At 40.6% G+C, this 25,541-nt stretch overlaps 1 protein-coding gene across 2 annotated transcripts; it reads left to right on the top strand.

Annotated features, from left to right (window-relative positions):
* Positions 1-286: 286 nt before the first annotated feature.
* Positions 287-25,072, top strand: ASRGL1 (asparaginase and isoaspartyl peptidase 1). Of its 2 annotated transcripts, XM_070733053.1 has the most exons (7): positions 287-461; positions 5,948-6,150; positions 7,498-7,640; positions 12,970-13,124; positions 16,663-16,781; positions 18,172-18,282; positions 24,606-25,072. In XM_070733053.1, exons 2-7 carry the CDS (start codon positions 5,964-5,966, stop codon positions 24,833-24,835), a joined length of 945 nt encoding a protein of 314 aa, XP_070589154.1. In that variant the 5' UTR covers positions 287-461; positions 5,948-5,963; the 3' UTR covers positions 24,836-25,072. The 2 variants fall into 2 exon arrangements, with proteins under 2 accessions (XP_070589154.1, XP_070589155.1); XM_070733054.1 differs by lacking the exon at positions 287-461 and having other exon boundaries at positions 5,859-6,150.
* Positions 25,073-25,541: the final 469 nt, after the last annotated feature.

The following is a 25,541-nucleotide window of genomic DNA, read 5'->3' as shown; positions in this document are numbered from 1 at the left end:
TCTTCGCCGTCAACGTCCTCGCAACCTCAACTCCCTCTGTTTCTTCAAGCCCTGGAAAAGCAAACCACTTGCCAGCGCAAGAGGCGCTTCTCTCCGTAGCGATACTAGGCAAACTCCATCTTCGCAACGGGCAGCTATTTGGCCTCAGCCCCGTTGAAACAAGCGCTTCAGTCAGCCATTTTAGCGAGGGGCGGATGCCCTAACTGGAAGGGACAGGCGGCCATTGGAGTTGAGGGCAGCTTGGCTTCCCGTCCATTGAAAGCTTCAGAAGGCTGCTGTTTTCTTAAGGGCAAAAGTCCGCGATAAGGAGCTGGCCGATGCGACCTTTCTTCTCGCTCTCGAAACAGATGTGCCTGCCTGAGGCGCCAGCCTGGCTTCCTCGCTGCCCGTTGCGCGCACCCTTTTTCAAAGCGTTTAAGTTGGAGGCATCGTCGGGAGCAGCTGAAGAAATCCAGTTCCCTGTGAGTAAATCTGGCTTTTATCAAGGCGGTGAGTGGCTGAATGAACGAGAGTGGTACTCATCTCTTTTCGTTACTCCCGCCGCGACCCTTCTAAAGTTTCTTGGGGTGGGGGAGAGGGCTTTCGCAGTGTGTTTAAATGCGGGACAGAACCTTATAAAAGGGGATTCCTATATGTATGTATGTATGTATGTATGTATGTATGTATGTATGTATGTATGTATGTATGTATGCATGTATTTGTCGAACAAATATAGGATAGTAATTTGTATAAGCATAACAAAGTAGAAAGTAATAATTTTAAAAAGACAATAGGACAGTAGGACAGGGATGGTAGGCACAATGGTGCGCTTCAACTGTAGACAATCTAAAGTTGAAGATTTTGAAGTTTGGGGAAGAAACCACAGAGTCAGGTAGTTGTTCCAGGCATTGATCACTCTGTTGCTGAAGTCATATTTTCTGCAGTCTAGTTTGGAGCGGTTTACATTTAGTTTATACTATATCTATTATGTGCTCGTGTGTTGTTGCAGTTGAAGGTGAAGTAGTCACTAACAGGAAGGCCATTTTGGCATATGATTTTATGAACTACAGTTCAATCAGATCAGAGGCGACCTAGTTGTAAATTGTCTAATTGCAGTATTTCAAGTCTGGTGGAATAAGGTACAGTATTTTGTTGCTGGAATTATGCATGGATTTTTCTATCCCCTGCCTACATTGCTTACTGCAGTAAAAGTATGTAGAGATTCTCAGTCATCCAGGTCCTGGTAACCCCAAAGGTGCTTTTTTCAGGAGGCAACTGGATTTTCTTGCGTTTTTTTTTCCTTTAAAAGACGTTTTGCTTCTCATCCAAGAAAAGCTTCCGCTGTCAGAACTGAAAGAAGCTTCTTGGATGAGAAGTGAAATGTTTTCAAAGAAAAAAAACAACAAGAAACGAAGTCCTGAAAAACCACCTTTGGGACATCTGTAGTAAAGTTCTCAGATCAAGGGAGGAGGCTTTGTTCTGGGCAAGCTAATTTGGGATAGGTGTTCTGGCAAGTTAGGTAGTCATCACAAGCATCTATCCGTACTTGGCCTCTTCCTGCCTTGATGCCATGTGATTTTCTATGCAACAGAGTTTTCATGAGCTGTTGGTTATTAATTGTTCAGCAGAGGCTGGCTGTCAGTACTAAAATCAATTTTCATTGGCAGAATTGAGTTGGGAGGAGATTTTCATTCTGAGGCAATACTGTATATGATGGTTCCTTACCAATGTGATTTCTCTGGGTATCTTACTGGTCAGCTGCTGCAAAAGAAACAGAGGTAACACACTAGGAGAGTTTATTATTATAACAATAACATTTAGACTTATATGCCGCTTCATAGTGCTTCACAGCCCTCTCTAAGTGTTTTACAGAGAGTAAGCATATTGCCCCCAACAATCTAGGTCTACCCACCTTGGAAGGATGGAAGGCTGAGTCAACCTTGATCCTACTGAGATTGGATCGGCCAAACTACTGGCAGCCGGTTGATCAGCAGAAGTAGCTTGCAGTACTGCACTCTAACCACTGCACCACTGAGGCTCTTATTATGGTTGGTTGGTTGCACAATCATTCAGATATTCAGGCTGGATTTGGCATTTTTAAATCTATCTATCGAGTCCTTCCCAAGGACCTAAGATAGGCAGATGTTGTTGTTTCATGGTCTTAAAAGATATGGTGGCAAGCTGTTCTAAGTAACACTGTCTTTGGCAATGGAGTGGTGGTGATTTTGTCAATGCTGATGGTGTTCATGTGGTGCTCCTGATGTTTTGGGATTCCACCGGAGGCCTTATTATTGTAAATACTTTTACAATAAGAAGTTTCATTCAACTTCTATTTCCAGGTCTTTCTATTATTGTTATTTAAACTTATATGCTACACGACTCAATGACTTTGGATGGCTTACAACAGTTAAAGAAACTACAGTAGAATCAATGAAACATAAAAAAATAAAGATAAAAGATGACAAATGCAATGAAGTAATGGTTCTCATTCTCTCATATTAGTAACATGTTCCTTGCTGAAAACACTAAATAACACAAAAATGGTTAAAAATGTTAGTTTCTTAAGTTTTCCAACAAAATGTCAAAAAAAATCAAGTCCAAAAGATCAAAGAACTGTGAGGTAAATATTTGACTGGTTTAAAGTGCAAATAGAGTAAGACATAGTTGCTCTTTGCTTTCTTGTGAGATTTAGCTGTTCAAAATAGGAATAACATTTCATAAACAAGTATGTCTCACCCTACCTCAAATTTATTTATTTATTCATTTGTTTATTTATTGGATTTGTATGCCGCCTGTCTCCGAGGACTCGGGGCGGCTCACAACATATCAGAACAACATAACAATACATCTAAAAATCCAATTAATATAGCTAAAAAGACTTAAAAACTCTAATATAATTTAAAAAAAATATTCATCACCATTCACTCAAACAAACGTACTAAACATTCATTGATCAGGGGGCTAAGATCTAGTGGCCCCCAAGCCTGGTGGCATAAATGGGTCTTTAAACTTTTACAGAAGGCGAGGAGGCTGGGGGCAGTGCAAATCTCCGGGGGGAGCTGATTCCAGAGGGCCAGGCCCCCCCACAGAGAAGGCTCTTCCCCTAGGCCCTGCCAAACAACATTGTCTGGTTGACGGGACCCTGAGAAGGCCAACTCTGTGGGACCTGACCGGGGGCTGGGATTCATGCGGCAGAAGGCAGTCTTGGAGGTAATCTGACCCAATGCCATGTAGGGCTTTGTAGGTCATAACCAACACTTTGAATTGTGTCCAGAAACTAATTGGCAACCAATGCAGCTTGAGGAGTGATGGTGAAATATGGATATGCCTTGGAAGGCCCATAACTGCTTGCGCGGCTGCATTTTGGATGATTTCAAGTTTCCAAACACTCTTCAAAGGTAGCTCCATGTAGAGAGCATTGCAGTAGTCGAACCACGAGGTGATAAGGGCATGAGTGACCGAGAGCAAAGACTCCTTTTCCAAATAGGGTCGCAACTGATGCACCTGGGCAAATGCCTCCCTTGCCACAGCCGAAAGATGGTGTTCTAAAGTCAGCTGTGGATCGAGGAGGATGCCCAAGTTGTGGACCTTCTCTGAGAGGGTTAGCAATTCTCCGAGACCGCCTCCTGCCCGCACGAATCCCAGCGACCGATTAGGTCCCACAGAGTGGGCCTTCTCCGGGTCCCGTCAACTAAACAATGTCGGTTGGCGGGCCCCAGGGGAAGAGCCTTCTCTGTGGCGGCACTGGCTCTCTGGAACCAACTCCCCCCGGAGATCAGAACTGCCCCTACTCTTCCTGCCTTCCGTAAACTCCTCAAAACCCACCTTTGCCGTCAGGCATGGGGAAATTAAACATCTCCCCCTGGGCACGTTTAATTTATACATGATATGCTTGTGTGTGTGTCTGTTAGTATATGGGTTTTTTAAAATCTTTAAATATTTTAATTAATTGGATTATTTATGATTTGTTTTCACTTGTTGTGAGCCGCCCCGAGTCTTCGGAGAGGGGCGGCATACAAATCCAAATAATAAATAAATAAATAAATTCCCCCTCCAGGGTAATGGATGGACAGATGGACGTGTCCTTGGGAGGCAATACTGACAGCCACTCTGTCTTGTCAGGATTGAGCTTGAGCCTCTTGGCACCCATCCAGACCCTGATAGCCTCCAGACACCGACACATTACTTCCACTGCTTCACTGAGTGGACATGGGGTGGAGATGTATAGCTGAGTATCATCAGCATATTGATGGTAACTCACCCCATGCCCTTGGATGATCTCACCCAGCGGTTTCATGTAGATATTAAACAGCGGGAGGGAGAAGACCGACCCCTGTGGTACCCCACAAGGTAGGGACCTAGGAGTCGACCTCTGATCCCCACTAACACCGACTGTGACTGACCAGAGAGGTAGGAGGAGAACCACCATAGGGCAGTGCCTCCCACTCCCAACCCCTCCAGTCGGCGCAGAAGGATATCATGTTCGATGGTATCGAAGGCCGCTGAGAGGTCAAGGAGCACCACGGCAGAGGATTAACCCCTATCCCGGGCCTGCCTGAGATCATCCATCAGCACGACCAAAGCAGTTTCTGTGCTGTAGCCGGGTCTGAATCCTGACTGTCAAGGGCCTAGATAAACCCCTTTTCAATGATGATTCTGATCTATATTCTTTAGATTCTGTGTCACAATTTGGCACAAGAAGGCTTCCATTTTTAAGCCAGCCATTCTAACTCTATTCTGTTTGTCTCCATGACTACAAAGCATCTTTACATCTATTGGAGAGCTGAAGATGCACACTTAGAATTTTCAATAAAAGACTGACTGACAGATACGATCGATTACATTGATGGAAGTCATACTGAATTGTTGAAAACAGCTTTTTAAGCTAGAAGGTATGGCTCATGCCCTAGAACAGGATTGTCAAACTGATGGCCTACAGGTCAGATGCATCCTATGTAGTCAGTGCCCACTCCAGTTCTGTGAAGGGAAGAAATGTGACAGCAATGTGATGCTGCGTGTTTGACATCAGTGCCTTAGAAAGTTGTGAAAGTTTTTTCATCAAGGCATTTCTATAGACATGAAATGTTATTTCTCATACTATTTGAATTTTATCTAGATGGAAAAAAATAAGGTATTGATTAGCTTCACACATGACGCTAAGCCTGGATTTTGAAATTAGGGTTCAGTAGTATAAACCATAGTATCGTGGATTATTTGTACTACTAAATCATATTAATGGGTTTACACAGAATACTAAATTGCAGACCATAGTGTGGTTTAGTCCAGTTTATAAATTCATCCCTAGGATTATAAACATTAGTTGATGATGTAAACATTTGTGAAACACTTCCTGTTTCAACTAGTAGGTCCGGCATACAGATTATTCGTATATATTTGATATAATAAAACACAAATGGTGGAGTCCACATCATGCTTTAATACTTTTAATAGGAATAGTAATCATGATACTGATGAAGTAGTTTATTAGAATCATTGATTAAAGACCTTTTAATCTAACTGATAAATCAACTAATGTAATTTTTTTTAAAAGACAGGTATCTGCTACCATAGTTCTAAGGATTATATATGTCTCAAATATATTGTATATACTTCAAAATTTTCAGAAGACATATTTCAAAAAACATAGAACTTTTAAGCTAGTAGTGAAGACTGTGAGCCTGGAAAAGTTTGTTAAAATGTTACACTGTGGTTATTAATTAAGGAAATTCACTGGAACTCAAGAACATAACTGGACTTTGACACTCTTTAAAAAAATCACTGGAAATAGATTTCTTGCCGTCTCTGCTAAAATGTTAGAATAACTCTGATAAAACTTTCAGGATCAACAAGATATCCAATTCCTTTTTAAAGAATCATAGGCAATATTTCATAATATTTTGACAGCTGATATTAATTTACTGATATATCTTAGTTCAATTTATATATATAAACATATTCTTTTAACCAGAAAAACATTCAACAGCATGAAGCCTGTTATTGTTGTTCATGGTGGAGCTGGTCGCATCTTTAAAGATCGGGAAGATGGAAGTCGCTCTGGTGTCATCAGAGCAGCATTGAAAGGTTACAGTATCCTTAAACAAGGAGGAACTGCATTAGATGCGGTTGAAGAGGCTGTGATGTTAATGGAAGATGATCCACATTTTAATGCAGGTAAATTTTCAATTTTCCAGACCGAAATTCTTACTGCCCAGTTCTTTGTAGCAGTAGTCTTTTTTTCCTTCTTTTTTTCCATTTTTTGTATGCCCTTAATAACAGTTTTAATTGTAGGAATTAAAAAGGTGATATTTTCTTCCATGCCCCTTCATTTCCTTACCGCTAATTTCTTGCTAGGATGAATGCTGTTCAAGCTTATATCCTCCAATTAATTTTCAAAGAAACTTATACAAAAGGTATTTTCAATGTCTGATCTAATCAATGCTTGAAAATCCACAGCCCTAAAGCTTTACAGTATTTTGTTTTGAATAGAATTCCTATTCTTCAGGATTGTGCCAAGTAGATTTGGCATTTGGTGTTTTGAATTTCAAGATGCAAAACATTAAACTGGAGGTGAAAGTTTGGTCATTAAAAATAGTTTTTTATTAGTACTACTTTTATTAACTACAGTTTTTAAATTAGTAATACTTTTATTGGCATTACTGCTTATATTATTGTTAAAGCAAATTCAAATTACAATTCCTCAGTTTAAAAAAAAACTTTGCAGGAGATATTCTGATATGTGAGGGATGAGATATAACATGAACAGAAAATGTATATTGGTTGTGGCTAGAATAGTATTTGCACAGAAATGGAAAGAAAAGACAATACCAAAAGACATTGAAGTATTTAAAAAAATCATAGAATGTGCAGAACTAGATATGATGACCAAACGTTTAAATAATCAAACTGAAACAGAATTTTATAAAATATGGAATAAAGTATATGACTGGTGGAATTTTAAAAATGGTATTAACAATTAACTATAAGATAGAATGAAATACTATATAGTATAACTAACTTAGAAGTGTATATTCTTTCATTTCTTTTTCTTTTGTATTACTAATAATCTTTTCCTTTTGTATAAGTATAGAATCTCTTAAAATATAAAGAAATTTAATTAATAAGTTTAATATTATAAATATAGAGTTGAATCCAACAAGAATGTAACTTACATGTGTGGCATTTCTGTTTTGATCTGACTACAGTTAGGTTTTTTATATTTCTGTATTAGTTAGACTTCTACGGCAAGCGGAGCAATGGTAGCTCCTTAAATGTTTAGTGTTGTATGTCCTTGTCTGTCTTTTTGAAAATCAATAAAAATATTTTTTTTTAAAGAAAAGAAAATGTACACAGTTTTTATATATTCTGTTAGGATTAGCACTAATTACTCCTGCAAGGATTTTGATACTGCAAACGCTGCCATTTAAAGAGTAATTAAAATATAAATTAATTAAAATAGTTTCAAATTCTTTAGCATTGTTTTTGCATAATACTGTAATGCATTTTCTACTTGATTCCTAGGTTGTGGCTCCGTGTTAAATGAGAAGGGGGAAGTAGAAATGGATGCTATTATCATGGATGGGAAAAGTCTAGCCTCAGGAGCAGTATCAGCCGTGAAATGTATTTCTAACCCAATAAAGCTTGCTCGTCTTGTAATGGAAAAGGTATGCCAAAGGTGCTCTTCAACAAAATCGGTTTTCCTTTGGGATTTGATTGACGTACTATGATGCTTTATGAGCTCTGGCCTGGTGTAAAGATATAATAGGAAGAAATACTACAATCCAGGTGATTATATTTTTAATGATTCCAAATAAAACTGGTATATAACTTGGCCAATAACAGGCAGTCTCTGATGTGCCAAATGTTGCTAAATGCTAGAATTGGTAATACCACCTAGCAGAGCTGAACAGTTGATATTTGGAATTAAGTTTCGGTCATATCCGGTAGATCACAAGCTCCCCGTTCCTGGGCTTCACTCAGATGTTTCTCTCGCGCAAAGAGTTTGTTTGCTCTTGGAATATTAAATATGATAGCCCACTGTATTCTGTAGTGGCATAATCCATTCTTCCTCCTTGTTGCCATGTTGTGCATAGAACAAATTTTATAGCTTGTTGGAAGAAATTGTAATCACTCTAACAGGCCATGAATTTAAAGGCAGACAGACTATTTTTATTTAGGGTTGGTAATGGTATGTAAGTGCTCAGTGGCTATTGGAGAGCATAATAATCTTCTATAATCTCTCTTAAATGGATTTTTCAGAAGTTTAAATGCACTTATAAGGCCCTTCCCTAATTTGAAGTCCTCCAGGTGTGTTTAACTGCAGTTGCCAAAATGCCTTTGCAAAAGTTATTGGTTTTACCTATGTTGCCTAAAAAATTAAGTTTGCTTTCCTTTATTAATTTTATTAGCTTATAAAAATGCTGATCAGCAATTAATGTTTATATTTTCCAATCTTCAAACAAGAAATTAAAGAATATGTCCAGACAAAAATAAACAAAATAGGATAAATTACAGTATCTTTAAATTACAGTTTGCAGTTATAATCTGTAACTTCCCAAGTATATGCTCCAAGCAGCTGAAATTCTTATCCTATGATTTCCCAGACTATCTGGAGAAGAGTGCTTTCCTGCATGAAATATTATGTTCAGTGTAGCTGAGTTTGCCTCTGAATTTTATCTTGGTAAAGATTTTAAGCTTTCTAACGAGAAAAATTGAAATGTGGCATTCTTTTTAAAACCGTCAAAATGATAATCATGTTATTAAAATCTTTGTTACAAATTCTGCTTGGTTCTTTCAGAGTGTTGCTCTGCTGTACAGTACATGTTTCTAAAATGATCTAGGCTCCATATCCTATCAAGGCACCATATTAGCTCCCTCTACTGACTGAAAAGGATTTGGACAAGCAGCATTCTTGAGACACTCTTGTTAAGCAGTCGTTTGAGATCCTATTCATTAAAGTCAGGCAGTTTCATAAGTTTGTAATTCCTCAAGATAGATCTATTAAAATGATAGCTACTGGAAATCTACCAAAATATAGAAGCTCCTATAAGGCTTTCATGACTTGCTCTGAAAAATCTAACATGTTTGAGACAAGTCATACTCATTTTGGGGGAAGGGAGAGATGTCCAGAAGATCTTGTACAAACATTACAATCTCCAAATAAACCTCTATTTTGTTCAATGTTATCTCACTATAAAAAGAAAAAAACCCCTGATCATTCTGTAGATCCTCTGCTGTATCTATACAAAAACAAGAGCAAAAGTTTTCCAATCTCTGTACTAAACAGAAGTTGCAATTACCATAATTTGAATTTGTAACTCATGATTTATGCCTGATAAATAAATATAAATTCATGCTCCATGCTAGGTTTTGAGAAAATCTGGAAAAGGTAGAATATAATTAACTAAAAAAGCATACACCATTTTAAGTACTGTTGCATGTTTTACTTAGGTAAGTAAAGTATTACTTAAGTTTTAAGTAATACAGTATTTAATAGCCATAAAAGATCCGAATGGAATGCAGGAAAACATTCCGTATTCTTGTTTGTATTCACATTCAGTTACATGCCTTGTACCCTCTGCAATTCTTTAAGTGAAGTTTCAGGAATAATGTATCTGGAAGACATACTTGAAATACTTAATACTTAAGACATACTTAATTGAAATTTCATGCTCATTAAGCAAGCTGAAGATGAAACATATGTATACAGCTTCCTATATATAGGAAACAGTTTCATATATATTCCGATGATCTACTTTTATAATTAAAAATATAATACAGTTCTTATTGCAGTCTCTTAACTGTATATGTGCGTAAAGCTATGTATTTTTGAATTGGGAGCGTGAATTCAACTAAAATTAACATTCTACATATTGATGCGATATGCCACCTAAAGCTTAGGATCTTTTTGAAATGCTTCTAACAATGCATTTTAAAAACAATGAAGTGCCACATATGCCATCAGTTGACTAATAAACATGTTGCTTTATCCCAAAATTATTTTGTTTGAACCTCTAGTCCCTAAGAATATTAATTATTGTATTTTGATATTTTCTCCTAACGCAGCATTCTTATCTATGCTATCTGAAAATTAGGCCCATTAGACATAAAGTGACTTGCTTTGACATGAATAGCTGTTGAATTTGTTTTGAAAGCAAAAGCAGAAGAGGGCAGTAGTGCATAAGGCATTTTTCCCCCTACAGGTGTGGAACATTCTAGATTGATAAGAATAAATTGTCTTTATTATCATTCTGCTTTACATAAGATGATTTATGGCTCTCAGCATGGGACGCCAGCACCTGGCAATCTCTGCTGCCTGTTGTTGGGAGTTCACAAGTTGTTTTTTTCTTCAAAATCATCTTGAAAAAAACAAATACTTTTTATTTCCTTAATCCCAGGGAAGTTGTCATGATAGTGCTTGTACAAAGGGGTTGTATAGTGTTGTGGTTAGCTCTGGCCCAGCTTCTGCCCCAAGGAATGTGCAGGTGGATGTGGGGGAAACATCCACATGCCACATGCCTGTTTTGCTCCCGATGGAATCTGCCGACGAAGCCTCCTCTGACCAAGGAAGCGTGAGTGACAGGGAAGAAGGGAGTTTGGCAGACAGCCCAGGAGGAGATCAATCATCTGTATCATCCCTGGATTCTGAACAAGAATTAATGACACATCCACACATGCGTAGAGTGATGCATAGGAGACAACAACTGAAGGATTATTACAAGAGAAAATGAGGCCACCTGTGGTTGGGTGGGGCTGCTGTAATTAGTGCTACAGATAAAAGTGCAGCCGGGTGTTTTAGCCTAAAGGCAGTTTATTTGATTCATTGTTTCATCAAGATTGTGTTTTTTGTGCTGTTCAAGATTGTCTGTGTTCACTCTGGACTTTAGAATTGGACTCAATTTCCCAGTTATTGGGTGAGCAATTGGATTACATTTAACTTGTGCCTTGTGTGTACCAGAAAATCCCTTTGACATTTAAAAAGGGAGCTGTTTCTGTTTTTCTGTTTATAAAAACTTTTGGGTTTTCCTTTTATCATGTGGTGTGTGTCTTCCTGGACTAATTACCCTGTAATTACGGGCGGTTGAAACACGCCGGCAGAACATATAGTAGCAAACTTTGCATACTGTGCCTACATACACATAGAGAGAGAATGAGAGAGGGAGGGAGAGGAAAGAATTTGTAGTACCATAGGTGGTACTTTTCTTAACAAAAGAAACAACTGTTATATGTTGTGAACAAGTTACTAGGGAGAATGTGACCAGAGATGGGTTCCTCCCGGTTTGGACTAGTTCGCCTGAACCAGTAGGAAGCCGCTGGTGACATCACAATGATGTCACAGAATGGGTTCTGTGGGTAGCGGTCCGTGGACGTCGCCATCTTTTTATTATTATTATTATTATTATTATTATTATTATTATTATTATTATTATTATTATTTTCCGGGCTTTTTTCTTCTATGCATGTGCAGAAGCTGACTTTCCAGCATTGCACATGCATCTCCATCTTGTTTTTGGATTTTTCTTTTTTTGGGGGGGAATTTTTTAAAAAAATGTTCAGCACTATGCATGCGTGCACACAAAGCGCTTGCATGCCCAAGAGGTACAGCCATGTGGCACGGGAGGAAGCAAACTGGTGACAAGGTAAGTTAGAACCCACCCCTTAGTGTGACATAAAAAAAATCAGGAGATAAAACTAGATATTTGAAGAGAAGTAGCACAAATGTTGCATCTCCTTAAAGAAACATAAAAGACTGACGGCAGAAAAAGACCTCATGATCCATCTAGTCTGCCCTTATACTATTTCCTGTATTTTTATCTTAGGATGGATATATGTTTATCCCAGGCATGTTTAAATTCAGTTACTGTGGATTTACCAACCACGTCTGCTGGAAGTTTGTTCCAAGGATCTCCTACTCTTTCAGTGAAATAATATTTTATCATGTTGCTTTTGATCTTTCCCCCAACTAACTTCAGATTGTGTCCCCTTGTTCTTGTGTTCACTTTCCTATTAAAAACACTTCCCTCCTGAACCTTATTTAATCCTTTGACCTATTTAAATGTTTCGATCATGTCCCCCCTTTTCCTTCTGTCCTCCAGACTATACAGATTGAGCTCATTAAGTCTTTCCTGATACGTTTTATGCTTAAGACCTTCCACCATTCTTGTAGCCCATCTTTGGACCCGTTCAATTTTGTCAATATCTTTTTGTAGGTGAGGTCTCACGAACTGAACACAGTATTCCAAACGTGGTCTCACCAGCGACCACGTTTGGAATACTGTGTTCAGTTCTGGAGACCTCACCTACACCTCCTTATGAAACTTCCTTCATCTTGAAGGAAATGTAAAAGACAGGAGCATCTTGCAATAGAAGTTCAGCAAAGGAAAGTCCCAATTTCTGCATGGCTAAAGGAAAACAGTTCTGATTCTAAATGTTCTGCTTCACACACGCCGCTCCGAGTCTCTGGAGAGGGGCAGCATAAAAATCTAATAAATAATAATAATAATATAAAATGTTGCACTGAACATGTCTTAAAAGTGAAAATAAAGCTACAGAGGACAGAATATTTTCCTTGACAAGTAGTTCAGCTCTTCTCTAGAGATTTTCTTCTGGATTATTATTTTTTAAACACTATTGCAAAAATAACCTCCATCTCTTTCATACCTCCCTTTAAAGTAGTTGGGTGATTCTGTCCTTGGAATTAAATAAAGAAATCAAAACTATGTTCACACATCTTCAATTTCTGGCAGTATTCTTATCCAAGTTCAGGATTCTTCTTTAATTGATGGCAGAAATGAATGGATGTATTAAAATGTGCAGCGCTTCTTTGGGATATAGCATTTGCAGCAAGCATTCGGCAAACAACATTAAATAAGCATTTTGAGAAATATAGGGCACTGCTGAAATGGCATTCTTTTTATCTGTGATTGTATGTATATAGATTGAAACTGATTTGTTCAGCAATTTGAGTGGCTGCTTCTCTCTTCTTTCCTTCAGACGGAGCACATGTTGCTGACTGACCAAGGGGCCTCTGTTTTTGCTAGGGCCATGGGAATTCCTGAGGTTCCCGGAGAAAAATTAATCACAGAGAGGTCGTTGGAGAGGTGGAAGAAAAACCTTGAGGCTGACTGGAACCCTCAAGAATGTCAAAAGTAACTATTGGTATTGGTGTTTTGTCTGCTTCAATGAAGAAAATTAAAGAGACCCACCTAACATCTTCCCTGAATTCAGAGGGAGTTTTCAAAGCTGCTGGAAGCAATTTCTGCCCTCCTCTCAATTTTTGTGGCTGTGGTTTGGGGAGACAAGAAGTAGGCTGAAGCAAAAATCTCAAAGCCTCTGCTCACACCTAATAGCGTGAGAGATAGAAGAAGTGTAGCGAACTATGCCAATGTTCTCTTTGACTGATTGTTTTATTTTATTTTTATTTATTCGATTTTTATGCCGCCCTTCTCCTTAGACTCAGGGCGGCTTACAACATGTTAGCAATAGCACTTTTTTAACAGAGCCAGCATATTGCCCCCACAATCCGGGTCCTCATTTTACCCCCCTCGGAAGGATGGAAGGCTGAGTCAACCTTGAGCCGGGGATGAGATTTGAACTGCTGACCTACAGATCTACAGTCAGCTTCAGTGGCCTGCAGTACAGCGCTCTACCTGCTGAGCCACCCCGGCTCAATGATGTAGAAAAGGCTGAGACTTATGGCTTTGGTGGTGCTGGCTGAGAGATTGCTGCCCCGACCAGTGTTGTAGCATGTCGTTAGTACAGGTTTAGAATGAAAACTGTGGCTCTTTCCCTGGTGGGACAGACTGGATACCAACTCCTAATCATGCACTGGGACAGGGGTAGGCAAATGTCTATGACACGTGGACTTCAACTCCCAGAATTCCTGAGCTAGCATGATTGGCTCAGGAATTCTGGGAGTTGAAGTCCACAAGTCATAGAAGAGCCAACTTTGCCTACCCTTGCACTGGGACATGGTTGCACTCTCACAGCCCATGTTGGGCACAGATTCCCCCCCCCCCCCTATAACCTTAGTCAGGAGTTGTGCAGCAGCGAGCTGTGAAGGCACCTCAGTGCAAGGCTAAGTGTGCACATGCCCTACCTGGGCGTGTCTTGTTCTAAAAGTAAGCTGCAGGAGGATCAAGTTTTGACTCTAGCTGTGATGGCCACATTCCCTCACCCTCCCTGGGCACCTCAGCTAGAAGGGAGGCCTCAGTGGCACAGTGTTTAGAGTGCAGTACTGCAGGCTACTTCTGCTGATCACCGGCTGCCAGCAGTTTGGCAGATTGAATCTCAGTAGGCTCAAGGTTGACTCATCCTTCCATCCTTCCGAGGTGGGTAAAATGAGGACCCGGATTGTTGGGGGCAATATGCTGACTCTCTGTAAACCGCTTAGAGAGGGCTGGAAAGCACTGTGAAGCGGTATATAAGTCTAAACGCTATAAATAATAAAAATGGCATTAAAAAATTAAATAAATAAATAAATAAATAAATGCTATTGGTATTGCACAGAAGAACAATGGTGGGCTCTGCAAACCTGGATTTAGCTGTGAAACGAATGAGGTGGGATAATTTAATTTAATTAATTAGATTTATAAGCCTATATTTATAATGCTTTCCCTATTGCAGCTGGTCTCTGCGCAGCTACATGCCAAATTCCATTGTTAACCAAACGACACAGTCATGATTATGGCTGCTGAAATTCACTATTGTGCATACATGCCATTGCTTCACACCACCCCCTTTGCATCTTGTTGAATAAAAGAGAGCAAGCAAACTCTACTTGCACTGTCTCCACAGATCTCAGTTCACATAAAGGCTGCTCTTCAGAAAGATGGAGGCAGCTTTGTTTGCACACCTGTTAATTAAACAACAGTAGCATTGGAAAGCTGTTGAGAGAATGGGAGAGGTGTAGTGCCATTGTGTGATGCATTCTTTTTGATGGGCATCACAATGTTTTAAGAGACGGTTCTATCAATGTATGAAAAGACCTCAGTGCTGTAGCCTCTGGCCTAATTAACCTGCCTTGCAGTCTTTTGTAATGATTTGAGCTTGAGAGGTGAGACCAATCATTTAAATAGGTCTTGTGATCTGATCTGGAAGGACTTTGTTGTTAAAAACACTGACTTTTGCATTGATTTTAATGATAGAATTGCAGTTTGTGCGATTCAGTAGCTATAGCAGCCCAAAGCAATTGCAAGTAAATGAGAATGATAGCAATCCAATGAGGAAGATCCTATTTGTCCGAGCTATCAAAGTTGTTTTTTTAAAGGCCATTTGTGAGAAAGAAGAGGAAAAACTTTGAACAGAAATATATGGTTCTAATAATTTTACATAAGTTAAAGTCTGTGGTGGCTTAAGTATAAACCCCATATAGTGCATTAACCTGGCTGTGTTGCTTTAGCAAGTCTTCTAAATCAGTGTTTCCCAACCGTGGCAATTTATTTATTTATTTATTATTTAGATTTGTATGCCGCCCCTCTCCGCGGACTCAGGGCGGCTCACAGCAAAATATAACAAATCGTAACAAATCCAAATAAATTTAAAATATTTTAAAAAGTTTAAAAAGAACCCCATTTACTAACAAGCATACACACAAACATACCATGCATAAATTGTACATGCCCGGGGGAGGTGTTTCAGTTCCCCCATGCCTGACGGCAAAGGTGGGTTTTAAGGAGTTTACGGAAGGCAGGGAGAGTAGGGGCAGTTCTAATATCTGGTGGGAGTTGGTTCCAGAGAGTCGGGGCCGCCACAGACAAGGCTCTTCCCCTGGGGCCCGCCAACCGACATTGTTTAGTTGACGGGACCCGGAGAAGGCCCACTCTGTGGGACCTAATCGGTCGCTGGGATTCGTGCGGCAGAAGGCGGTCTCGGAGATATTCTGGTCCAGTGCCATGAAGGGCTTTAAAGGTCATAACCAACACTTTGAATTGTGACCGGAAATTGATCGGCAGCCAATGCAGACTGCGGAGTGATGGCGAAACATGGGCATACCTAGGTAAGCCCATGACTGCTCTCGCAGCTGCATTCTGCACGATCTGAAGTTTCTGAACACTTTTCAAAGGTAGCCCCATGTAGAGAGCATTACAGTAGTCGAACCTCGAGGTGATGAGGGCATGAGTGACTGTGAGCAATGAGTCCTGGTCCAGATAGGGCCGCAACTGGTGCACCAGGTGAACCTGGGCAAACGCCCCCCTCGCCACAGCTGAAAGATGGTTCTCTAATGTGAGCTGTGGATCGAGGAGGACGCCCAAGTTGCGGACCCTCTCCAAGGGGGTCAGTAATCCCCCCCCCCCAGGGTAATGGACAGACAGATGGAATTGTCCTTGGGAGGCAAAACCCACAGCCACTCCGTCTTATCCGGGTTGAGTTTGAGTCTGTTGACACCCATCCATGCCCCAACAGCCTCCAGACACCGGCACATCACTTCCACTGCTTTTGAAGATATCTGGACTTCAACTCCCAGAATTCCCCAGCCAGCATTTGAACTCCAGATATCTCCAAGTTGCCATGGTTGGGAAACACTGCTCTAAATGAATCTGCATGGAGACTCATGGTTTGAGTCTGAAGACAGCCTGTTGTCATTTCATACTTGAAAAATAGCTACCTATGCTAACAGACGCTGGGTTTGTTTATCAAATGCTTTTGAGATCTGAAACTAATTGTCTGAAATGCTATTTTTGGCAGAGACCTTGGAACAGTTGGAGCCGTTGCTATCGACAGTGCAGGAAATGTAGCTTGTGCAACATCAACAGGAGGACTTACTAACAAACGGCTTGGCCGCGTTGGTGATACAGCATGCATAGGTAGGAGAAGAACAATACCATAGACGTGTCTTCTCTTTCTCATAAAATACACACAATCAATAATAATAATGTCATAATGCTCAGTGACTTCATTCCAGAGATAATAAGGACTCGTAGGTCTTCCGGAGGCCATCCCTACTGCGCATAGAACCAGATCCTTTTAAATCTGAAGAGGGAAAATTAAAAGTACTGAAGTGGAACCAGCAAGCAACTGTTTGACTTGCAGTTCAAACAAAGCTATTTTTATTGAATGGCATGTTTTCTTAAGATGAGATGATTTCATAGCTTTTAGGAAACCCCATATATCAAGATAAGTTGATGGAGTAGAAAGTATGAAATATTTGAAGAATGTTTGTTCAGATACTAAAATATGTTCTCTGAACATGCTTTTCTCAGGAAAGAGTCTGGTAGGCATTCTTTTTCTGAGGAAGCATTGGGGGTGTTCCTTTTCACCCTTTACCGTCTCTCTCTAGTTTCATGAAAGTTGAGGCAATTATTTATTTATTTATTAATTTATTCATTCATTCATTTATTGGATTTGTATGCCGCCCCTCTCCGAAGACTTGGGGCGGCTAACAACAATGATAAAAAACAACCTGTAACAATCCAATTTAATACAACAACTAAAAACGCGTATTATAAAAACCAAACATACACACAAACATACCATACATAACTTGTAATGGCCTAGGGGAAGGAATATCCTAATTCCCCCATGCCTGGCAACAAAGGTGGGTCTTCAGTAATTTGCGAAAGACAAGGAGGGTGGGGGCCGTTCTAATTTCTGGGGGGAGTTGATTCCAGAGGGCCGGGGCCGCCACAGAGAAGGCTCTTCCCCTGGGGCCCGCCAAACGACGTTGTTTGGTCGACGGGACCCGGAGAAGATCAACTCTGTGGGACCTTATCGGCCGCTGGGATTCGTGCACTTGAGTCTTTCATTGTTAGTAAAACTCCAAAATATAGTTGATATTATCCCTGGCCTGCACTGTGTAATATTGATCAGAGATGTGGGTTACTAAACTGCTGTCTTTTACCTTTTTCTTTTCTTTTTTCCTGAACGCCATCACTCTGCTAAACAAATAATTCCCTCAACACTGTCAAACTATTTACTAAATCTGCACTATTAATCTTCTCATTGTTCCCACCAACCATCTCCACCCACAAATGACTGTATGACTGTACTTTGTTGCTTGTATCCTTACAATTTATATTGACTGGTTCCTAATATGATTGGATTGCTTATTTGTACTATCATTAAGTGTTGTACCTCATGATTCTTGACGAATGTATCCTTTCTTTGATGTACACTGAGAGCATATGCACCGAGACAAATTCCTTGTGTGTCCAATCACGCATGGCCAATAAAGGGTTTTATTATATTCTTTTCCAGGAAGTGGTGGTTATGCAGATAATACTGTTGGTGCCACCTCCACCACTGGCCATGGAGAGAGCATTATGAAAATGATCCTGGCAAGACTTACTCTTTACCATATGGAGCAAGGTATATCCTAATGTACCAGAAATTTTACATTATATAAAGCATGAAGCAGTAGTATTGCACATAGGAAGTTATGAACAGTGTCATGGTTATTTCAGTTTTGAGGATGTTGGAAGCACTTTGGATATACAACAAATACTGATTTTGGATCTTATACATCATACATCACTTGTTCCTCCAACTTTATGATCATGTGTAGCAGATTAGGCTGAGAAAGGTTCAGAGTCACAGAAAAAGCTTAATGGCTGGATAGGAATTTAAAATAAACCATTTATGTTTTATATTCTTTATACCGTGATGGCTAATCTTTTCCAGACCGAGTGCCCAAAGTGTGTGCACACATCCTCAAAATGCATGTGCACCCTTCCTGCATGTGTCCGATCCCCCACACGTGTGGCAGACCTGAAGACCAGATCGCTGATAGGAGGTGCGCACAGGCGCGGCAGAACTGAGCTTGCAGAACTGAGCTGGGGCAAGAACAGCTCGCATGCCCACATGTCCCAGTGACCGGTTAGGTCACACAGTCAGCCTCCTCTGGGTCCCGTCAGCCAAATAGTGCCGACTGGCGAGTCCTCGGAGGAGAGCCTTCTCTGTTGCAGCCCCGGTCCTCGGGAACCAACTCCCGCCAGAGATTCGTGCCGCCCCCACTCTCCTCGCCTTCCAAAAGGCGTGAAAAACACATTTATGCCAGCAGGTCTGGGGACCGTAAGCAATAATTCCGCTCTAGCCGTTAGTGTGAATGAGGGATGATTGTTTTTTATATTTGGTTTTATCTATTTCTTCTAATGTTTTAATTGTATTTTATTTTTATCTTGTCTATTTTACCTTGTCTTTTTTACTCTTGTAAACCGCCCCGAGTCCGCGAAGAGAAGGGCGGCGTATAAATCTAAATAATAATAATAATAATAATAATAATAATAATAATAATAATAATAATGATGATGATGATGACTTCCAACCTTCATCACAAATATAAACAAACTTAACTGATTCAATCCCTCTAATTGATGGAAACAATTATCACTTTATCTCATATCCCATCTCTTATGGACAAATCCATAAAGCATCTTTTCAGTCATGTTAGCAGAAAGTCCATAAAGGGTTACCAAAAGTAACAGCATATCTTGCTTAAATTTAACCAATTTTATATTCTTTCCTTTTAGTTATTAATCTGTAGTTCGGTCAAATATTGTGGTAGGATTTGATTTCTGTTAATTTCTTTTTTTTGTCCTATTGCACAAATAGGAAAAAATTATCCATGTTATTCTTAATTTTTCATTTGTATTTTTTTTAAATGTTAAAGTTTTTTTTTAGATCCCATGTAGCAGTCTTTTCTAAGTTATTCTCTAGATCTGTCAGTTGTAAATTCACTTTTGATACCATCTCTAACTTGTGAGCTAAAATTTCTTGTATATCTGACATTTTTTCAATAAGATACAGTACTTTGGATATACAGTAGTTGATTCGTAGAAGCAGATACCATTAACAGACATTACTCAATTGTTGATATTGTAGCTATTATTTTCTAATTCCAGTCTTCACATAACTCCTTCATCTACATCTGAGTCCCATTATTTCCTAGCATTCAAACCTGACAGAAAACCACTTTCCTACAATGTGCTCCCAGTCATCTGTATGCAGCATGTATGGGTAATCTCCTATCTTGATTTTACCTGGAGAGATTCCAAGAGGCTGGTCTACTAATTAGTTCTTTGATCTTTGCTACTGTCATAAATATTAATCAGATACAAAAAAAACCCTAATATGTATGTCATCTACAAATGAAAAATGTTTTCTTCGAATTATTATTTCCAGATATTTAAGCTACCCAATAAAATAATCTTCCCTAGATATAACGAAGCCTCTCAGAAGTCTATGAGAGTTGCTTTTACTGAATAACCTCACAGCACACCATATTAATAATAATAATAATAATAATAATAATGGTGGTTGGCTCTGGCCCAGCTCCTGCCCCAGGGAATGTGGAGGTGGAGGCAGGGAAAACGTCAACATGTTCTAGGCCTGTTTTGTTGCCGGCAGAGTCAGAGAGTGCACTTTCCTAGGATGAAGAAGAAGGTGGGAGTGACTTGGAAGAGGGGGGCTTGGTACACAGCCCAGGAAGCCAATCGCCATTATCGACGGTCGATTCGGATGACGAAGTGTTAGACCCACGCAGGCGCAGAGTTATGCATCGAAGAGACCAATTGAGGAAATATTACAGGAGATAAGAGAGGCCACCTGTGTTTGGGTGGGGCTCCAGTAATTAGAGCTGCTGCTATAAATAGCAGCGTGCTAGTTTGAGCGTTGTGGAAGATTATCTGATCGCAGTTCTTCAGGATCATGCCTCGCTGTTTCTGAACTTTGTTTGTGGATTTTTCACGCCTTTGACACCAAAGCAGAGTAAAGTGTGTGTGTGTGTTTCACTTTGTGGGAAGAAGGAGGGCTGTGACGTTTCTTCACAGCTACTAGCTAAGTACTTAAGGACTGATTGAGGGACTTGTACAGTCTACAAGGTTGTTTTGGGGAAGAGTGCTCTTTGCAATACAAAAAGGGTGCTTTGTTTCTTTTGAATTTTGTGATAAAGGACATTGTTTTGAATTTTCAAATGTATGTGTGTCTGAAATTTGTACCCGTGAATTTTCGGGAGGCTTCTACCAGAGAACCCAGCAGAACAAATAATAATAATAATAATAATTTACTAGATTTGTATGCTGCCCCTCTCCGCAGATTCGGGGCGGCTCACAGCAACAACAACAACAATATAACAAATCTAATATTTAAAAGACATCTAAACCCCATCATTAAAACCATACAACACAATCATACCATACATAAACTATACAGTGATCCCTCGAGTATCGCGAGGGTTACGTTCCAAGACCCCTCGCGATACTCGATTTTTCGCGATATAGTGGTGCGGAAGTAAAAACACCATCTGCGCATGCGCACCCTTTTTTCAATGGCCGCGCATGCGCAGATGGTGGAGCCGGGGAGCGACTAATACAGTATTAGATAGCTCGTCCTTTCGCCCGCCCGCCGCTCGTCCGTCCGTTCGCCGCTCGTCCTTTCGCCTGCCCGCCGCTCGTTCGTCCGTTCGCCGCTCGTCCTTTCGCCCGCCCGCCGCTCGTTCGTCGCTTGTCCGTTCACCCACCCGCCCGGCCGCCGTTTGCCGCTCGCCTGTCCCCCGTTTGCCGCTCACCTGTCCGCCGTTTGCCGCTCGCCTGTTCACCCGCCCGCCCGCCATTTGCCACTCACCTGTCCGCCGTTTGCCGCTCGCCTGTTCACTCGCCCGCCCGGCTGCCGTTTGCCGCTCGAGAGCAAGAGGGGGAGAGATAGAGAAAAAGAGAGAAGGAAAGAAAGAGATGAGAGAGGGAGGAAGAGAGTGTGAGAGAGGAAGAAGCAAGATAGAGAAAGAGAGAGAGAAAGCAAGATGAGAAAGGAAGGAAGACAGTGAGAGAGAGGAAGAAAGAAAGAGAGAGAGAGAAGAGTGGAAGGAAGAGAGAGAGAAATGATAGAAAAAAGGGGAGAAAAAAAGAGAAATGAGGAAATGATTGTAGCAGAGAATGACAGGAAAGAAAGAGAAAGAGACAGAGAAGTGACTCTTGGTATTTTTAATTTTTTTTTTTGAAAAATCGCGATGTAGCGTTTTGCGAAGATCGAGATCGTGAAAATCGAGGGATCACTGTATAAGCCTGGGGGGGTATCTCAATTCCCCCATGCCTGGCGACATAGGTGGGAATTAAGCAATTTATGAAAGGCAAGGAGGGTGGGGGCAATTCTAATTTCTGGGGGGGGGGGAGTTGATTCCAGAAGGCCGGGGCTGCCAGAGAAGGCTTTTCCCCTGGGGCCCGCCAGATGACATTGTTTAGTCGACGGGACCCGGAGAAGGCCAACTCTGTGGGACCTTATTGGCTGCTGGAATTTGTGCGACAGAAGACAGTTCCAGATGGTATTCTGGTCCAATGCCATATAGGGCTTTATAGGTCATTACCAACACTTTGAATTGTGACCGGAAACTAATTGGCAGCCAGTGTAGGCCACGGAGTGTTGGAGAGACGTAGGCAAATCTAGTAGCCCCATGACAGATCTCGCGGCCGCATTCTGCATGATCTGGAGTTTCAGAACACTTTTCAAAGGTAGCATTGCAGTAGTCGAACCTTGAGGTGACGAGGGAGTGAGTGATATTGTTGTACTATATCAATAAATCTTAGTATAGGGCATTTATAATTGCTATATGGTATATTTTATCAGCATACTGTAATGGCCACAATTCAAAGTGTTGGTAATGACCTATAAAGTTATATTTGGCATTGGACCAGAATACCATCTGGAACTGTCTTCTGTTGCACAAATCCCAGCAGCCGATAAGGTCCCACAGAGTTGGCCTTCTCCAGGTCAAAACATACCTTGAATTAGATTGGGAGGCTACAATCTTGTCTGTTTTTGAAGAGAGTTTTACAATAATACAATAATGTCGAATTTGGGCAGGAAGCCTTCCATTGATTAAAACTAAACACATTTAGTAGTTCAAACAGTGGGAATGAGGAGGCTCAATTGGCATTGTCATACCTGCATTCTTTGTGATAAACAGCTGTCAGATTACAATCATCTTTGAAGCAACTCTTCGTTTTCAAAATAAATTCACCCATCTGAATTGGAAAGCTTTTTTTCCTCTGTTTTGGAAGCAACAAGCCTAAAGAGCCCTTAGGTTCATAGAAACAATGGCATAGTTCTTTGGATATGTTTCCTTTCAAACATCTGTTCTGCTAATGAATGTTACTTACCTCAGAGAGAACCAGCTTGGTGTAGAAGTTCAGGCACCAGTTAGAAACTGGGAGGGCATGAGTTCTATTCCAGCTTAAGCACAAAACCATCTGTGCAATTGTGGGGCAGTCACTGTATCTCAACCCTAGGAAGTGGGTGGTGAGAAGCCACTTCTGAAAACTTTTGCCAAAAAACCAGGCAGTCATCAGGAATAAAAAACCAACTTAAAAGCACCCCCTTTAAAAGTTACCTCAAAAGGTTGTTGGCAGAATACAAAATTTTATTTATTTATTTGTTTGTTTGTGTGTGTGTGTGTATGTGTATGCATATGTATATATAGTTTGTGTTAGAAGGGACCCTGTGGGTCTTCTAGTCCAGTGATTTTCAACCTTTTTGAGCCACAGCACATTTTTTACATTTACGAAACCCTGGGGCACATGGAGCGGGGGGTGGGGGGGTGGGATGGAGGCTAAAAAAAGTTTGGACAAAAAAATTCTCTCTCTTCCTCCCCTTCGCTCTATTTCTTTCTCCCTCCCTCTTTTTCTCCCTTCCTTCCTCTTTCTTTCTCCATCCCTTTCTTTCTCTTCCTTCCTTCTTCTGTTTTTTGCCCTTTCTTTCTCCCTCCCTCCCTGTCTTTCTCGCCTTCCCTCCCTCTCTCTCTCTCTCTCTCTCTCTCGCTTTCTTTCTCTCTCTTGCTCTCTCTTTCTTTCTCTTGTTCTCTTTCTCTCTTGCTTTCTTTCTCTCTCTTGCTCTCTCTTTCTTTCTCTTGTTCTCTTTCTTGCTTTCTCTCTCTCTCTTTTTTTCTCTTGTTCTTTCTCTCTTGCTTTCTTTCTCTCTTGGTCTCTTTCTCTCTCTTGCTTTCTTTCGCTCTTGCTTTCTTTCTCTCTGAGCTTCGCGGCACACCTGACCATGTCTCGCGGCACACTAGTGTGCCGCGGCACACTGGTTGAAAAACACTGTTCTAGTCCAACCTCCTGTTGGTGCAGGAGACCCTATACCAACCCAGATATATGGCAGTCCAGTCTCTTCTTGAAGGTCTCTAGGGTTGGGGCGTTCATAACCTCCGCAGGCAGGCCATTCCACCGGTTGATGGCTCTCACTGTCAGAAAGTTCTTCCTTATTTCTAGATTGAATCTCTCCTTGGTCAGCTTCCACCCGTTGCTCCTTGTCTGGCCCTCTGGTGCTTTGGAAAACAGTGTGACCCCCTCCTCACTGTAGCAGCCTTTCAAGTATTTGAAGACTGCTATCATGTCCCCACTGGACCTCCTCTTCACTAGACTATCCATGCCCAGTTCCTGCAACCTTTCCTCTAATCCTTTAGTTTCTAGTCCCTTTGTAATCCTGGTTGCCCTCTTCTGTATTTTTTTCCAGAGTTTCAATGTATTTTATGTGGGGAGCCCAAAATTGAATGCAGTACTCTAGGTGAGGTCTGACTATGTATCTTGGTTTATCCACTTAAAATAGTTTATCTGTTTAAAATATATAAAATAGTTACCCATTTAAATGTACCTTTGATTTCTCTCTTTTAAAATTAATGCATTTTTCATATTCTGATTTTTCAGGGAAATCACCAGGAGAGGCTGCCGAGGCTGCTCTAGATTGTATGAAAACCAGAGTTGGAGGCTTAGGTGGCATCATTGTGGTTAGCAGTTCAGGGGAGTGGGCTGCTAAGTTCTCTACCAACCAGATGTCGTGGGCTGCTGTGAAGGATGACCAGCTACAATGTGGCATTTATACTGGGGAGAGGAATACCCAGTCCATTGAAGAAGCTCTTGCCTCTATTGGACCCTAAAGTTGTGCCATAGGAGGAAGATCATGGAACTGAATCTGGATCACTCCCAGAATGAGGCAAGCACTGTTTCCAGGGTCACTGCCTTCTGAGCAGAAAGCACCCTATCAAGTTTATATTCTAGATCGTGTACTGAATATTTAGTTCCTGTTTGTATTTGATTGATAAAATAATTTTGTCTCAGTATGTATTTTAATTTTCATTCTTCTGAATAAATGGTTCTTCAGAAACTTGATGAAATTTCATCAGTTTCTTGATATCTGATATATTTCCACGGTATCAAATGATAATGTGAAGAGATGCTTCAGAAAATGAATATAATTATAAGATCAGTAGAGGGGAGTACAGTGGTACCTCGAGATACGAGTTTAATTCGTTCCGGACCTGGGCTCTTAAGTCGAGCAGCTCTTATCTCGAACGACTTTTCCCCATAGGAATTAATGTAAATAATTTTAATTGGTTCCAGCCCTCAAAAAACTCACAAAGTTAGTCTAAATTATGCAGAAAGACATGTTTTTAATGAAGAAATGTACATGTACATATAAATGAATAATGAAGTTTCTTTCACTTAACTTGTAAACTTTCTTAAACTTTTAAATTTACATATGTTCAACTTCTCTGCCACCCAATCCTGTAGGACAGAGGTCCCCAACCCTTTTTGCACCAGGGACCGGCTTTAAGCGATCAAGAGAGGAATGGGTGAATGAAT

This window comes from Erythrolamprus reginae, chromosome 1, assembly GCF_031021105.1.
Source record: "Erythrolamprus reginae isolate rEryReg1 chromosome 1, rEryReg1.hap1, whole genome shotgun sequence".
In the NCBI taxonomy this organism is placed as follows: domain Eukaryota; kingdom Metazoa; phylum Chordata; class Lepidosauria; order Squamata; family Dipsadidae; genus Erythrolamprus; species Erythrolamprus reginae.
The sequence above is the reverse complement of the archived record's forward strand: the minus strand, read 5'-3'. Positions and strand labels throughout refer to the sequence as shown.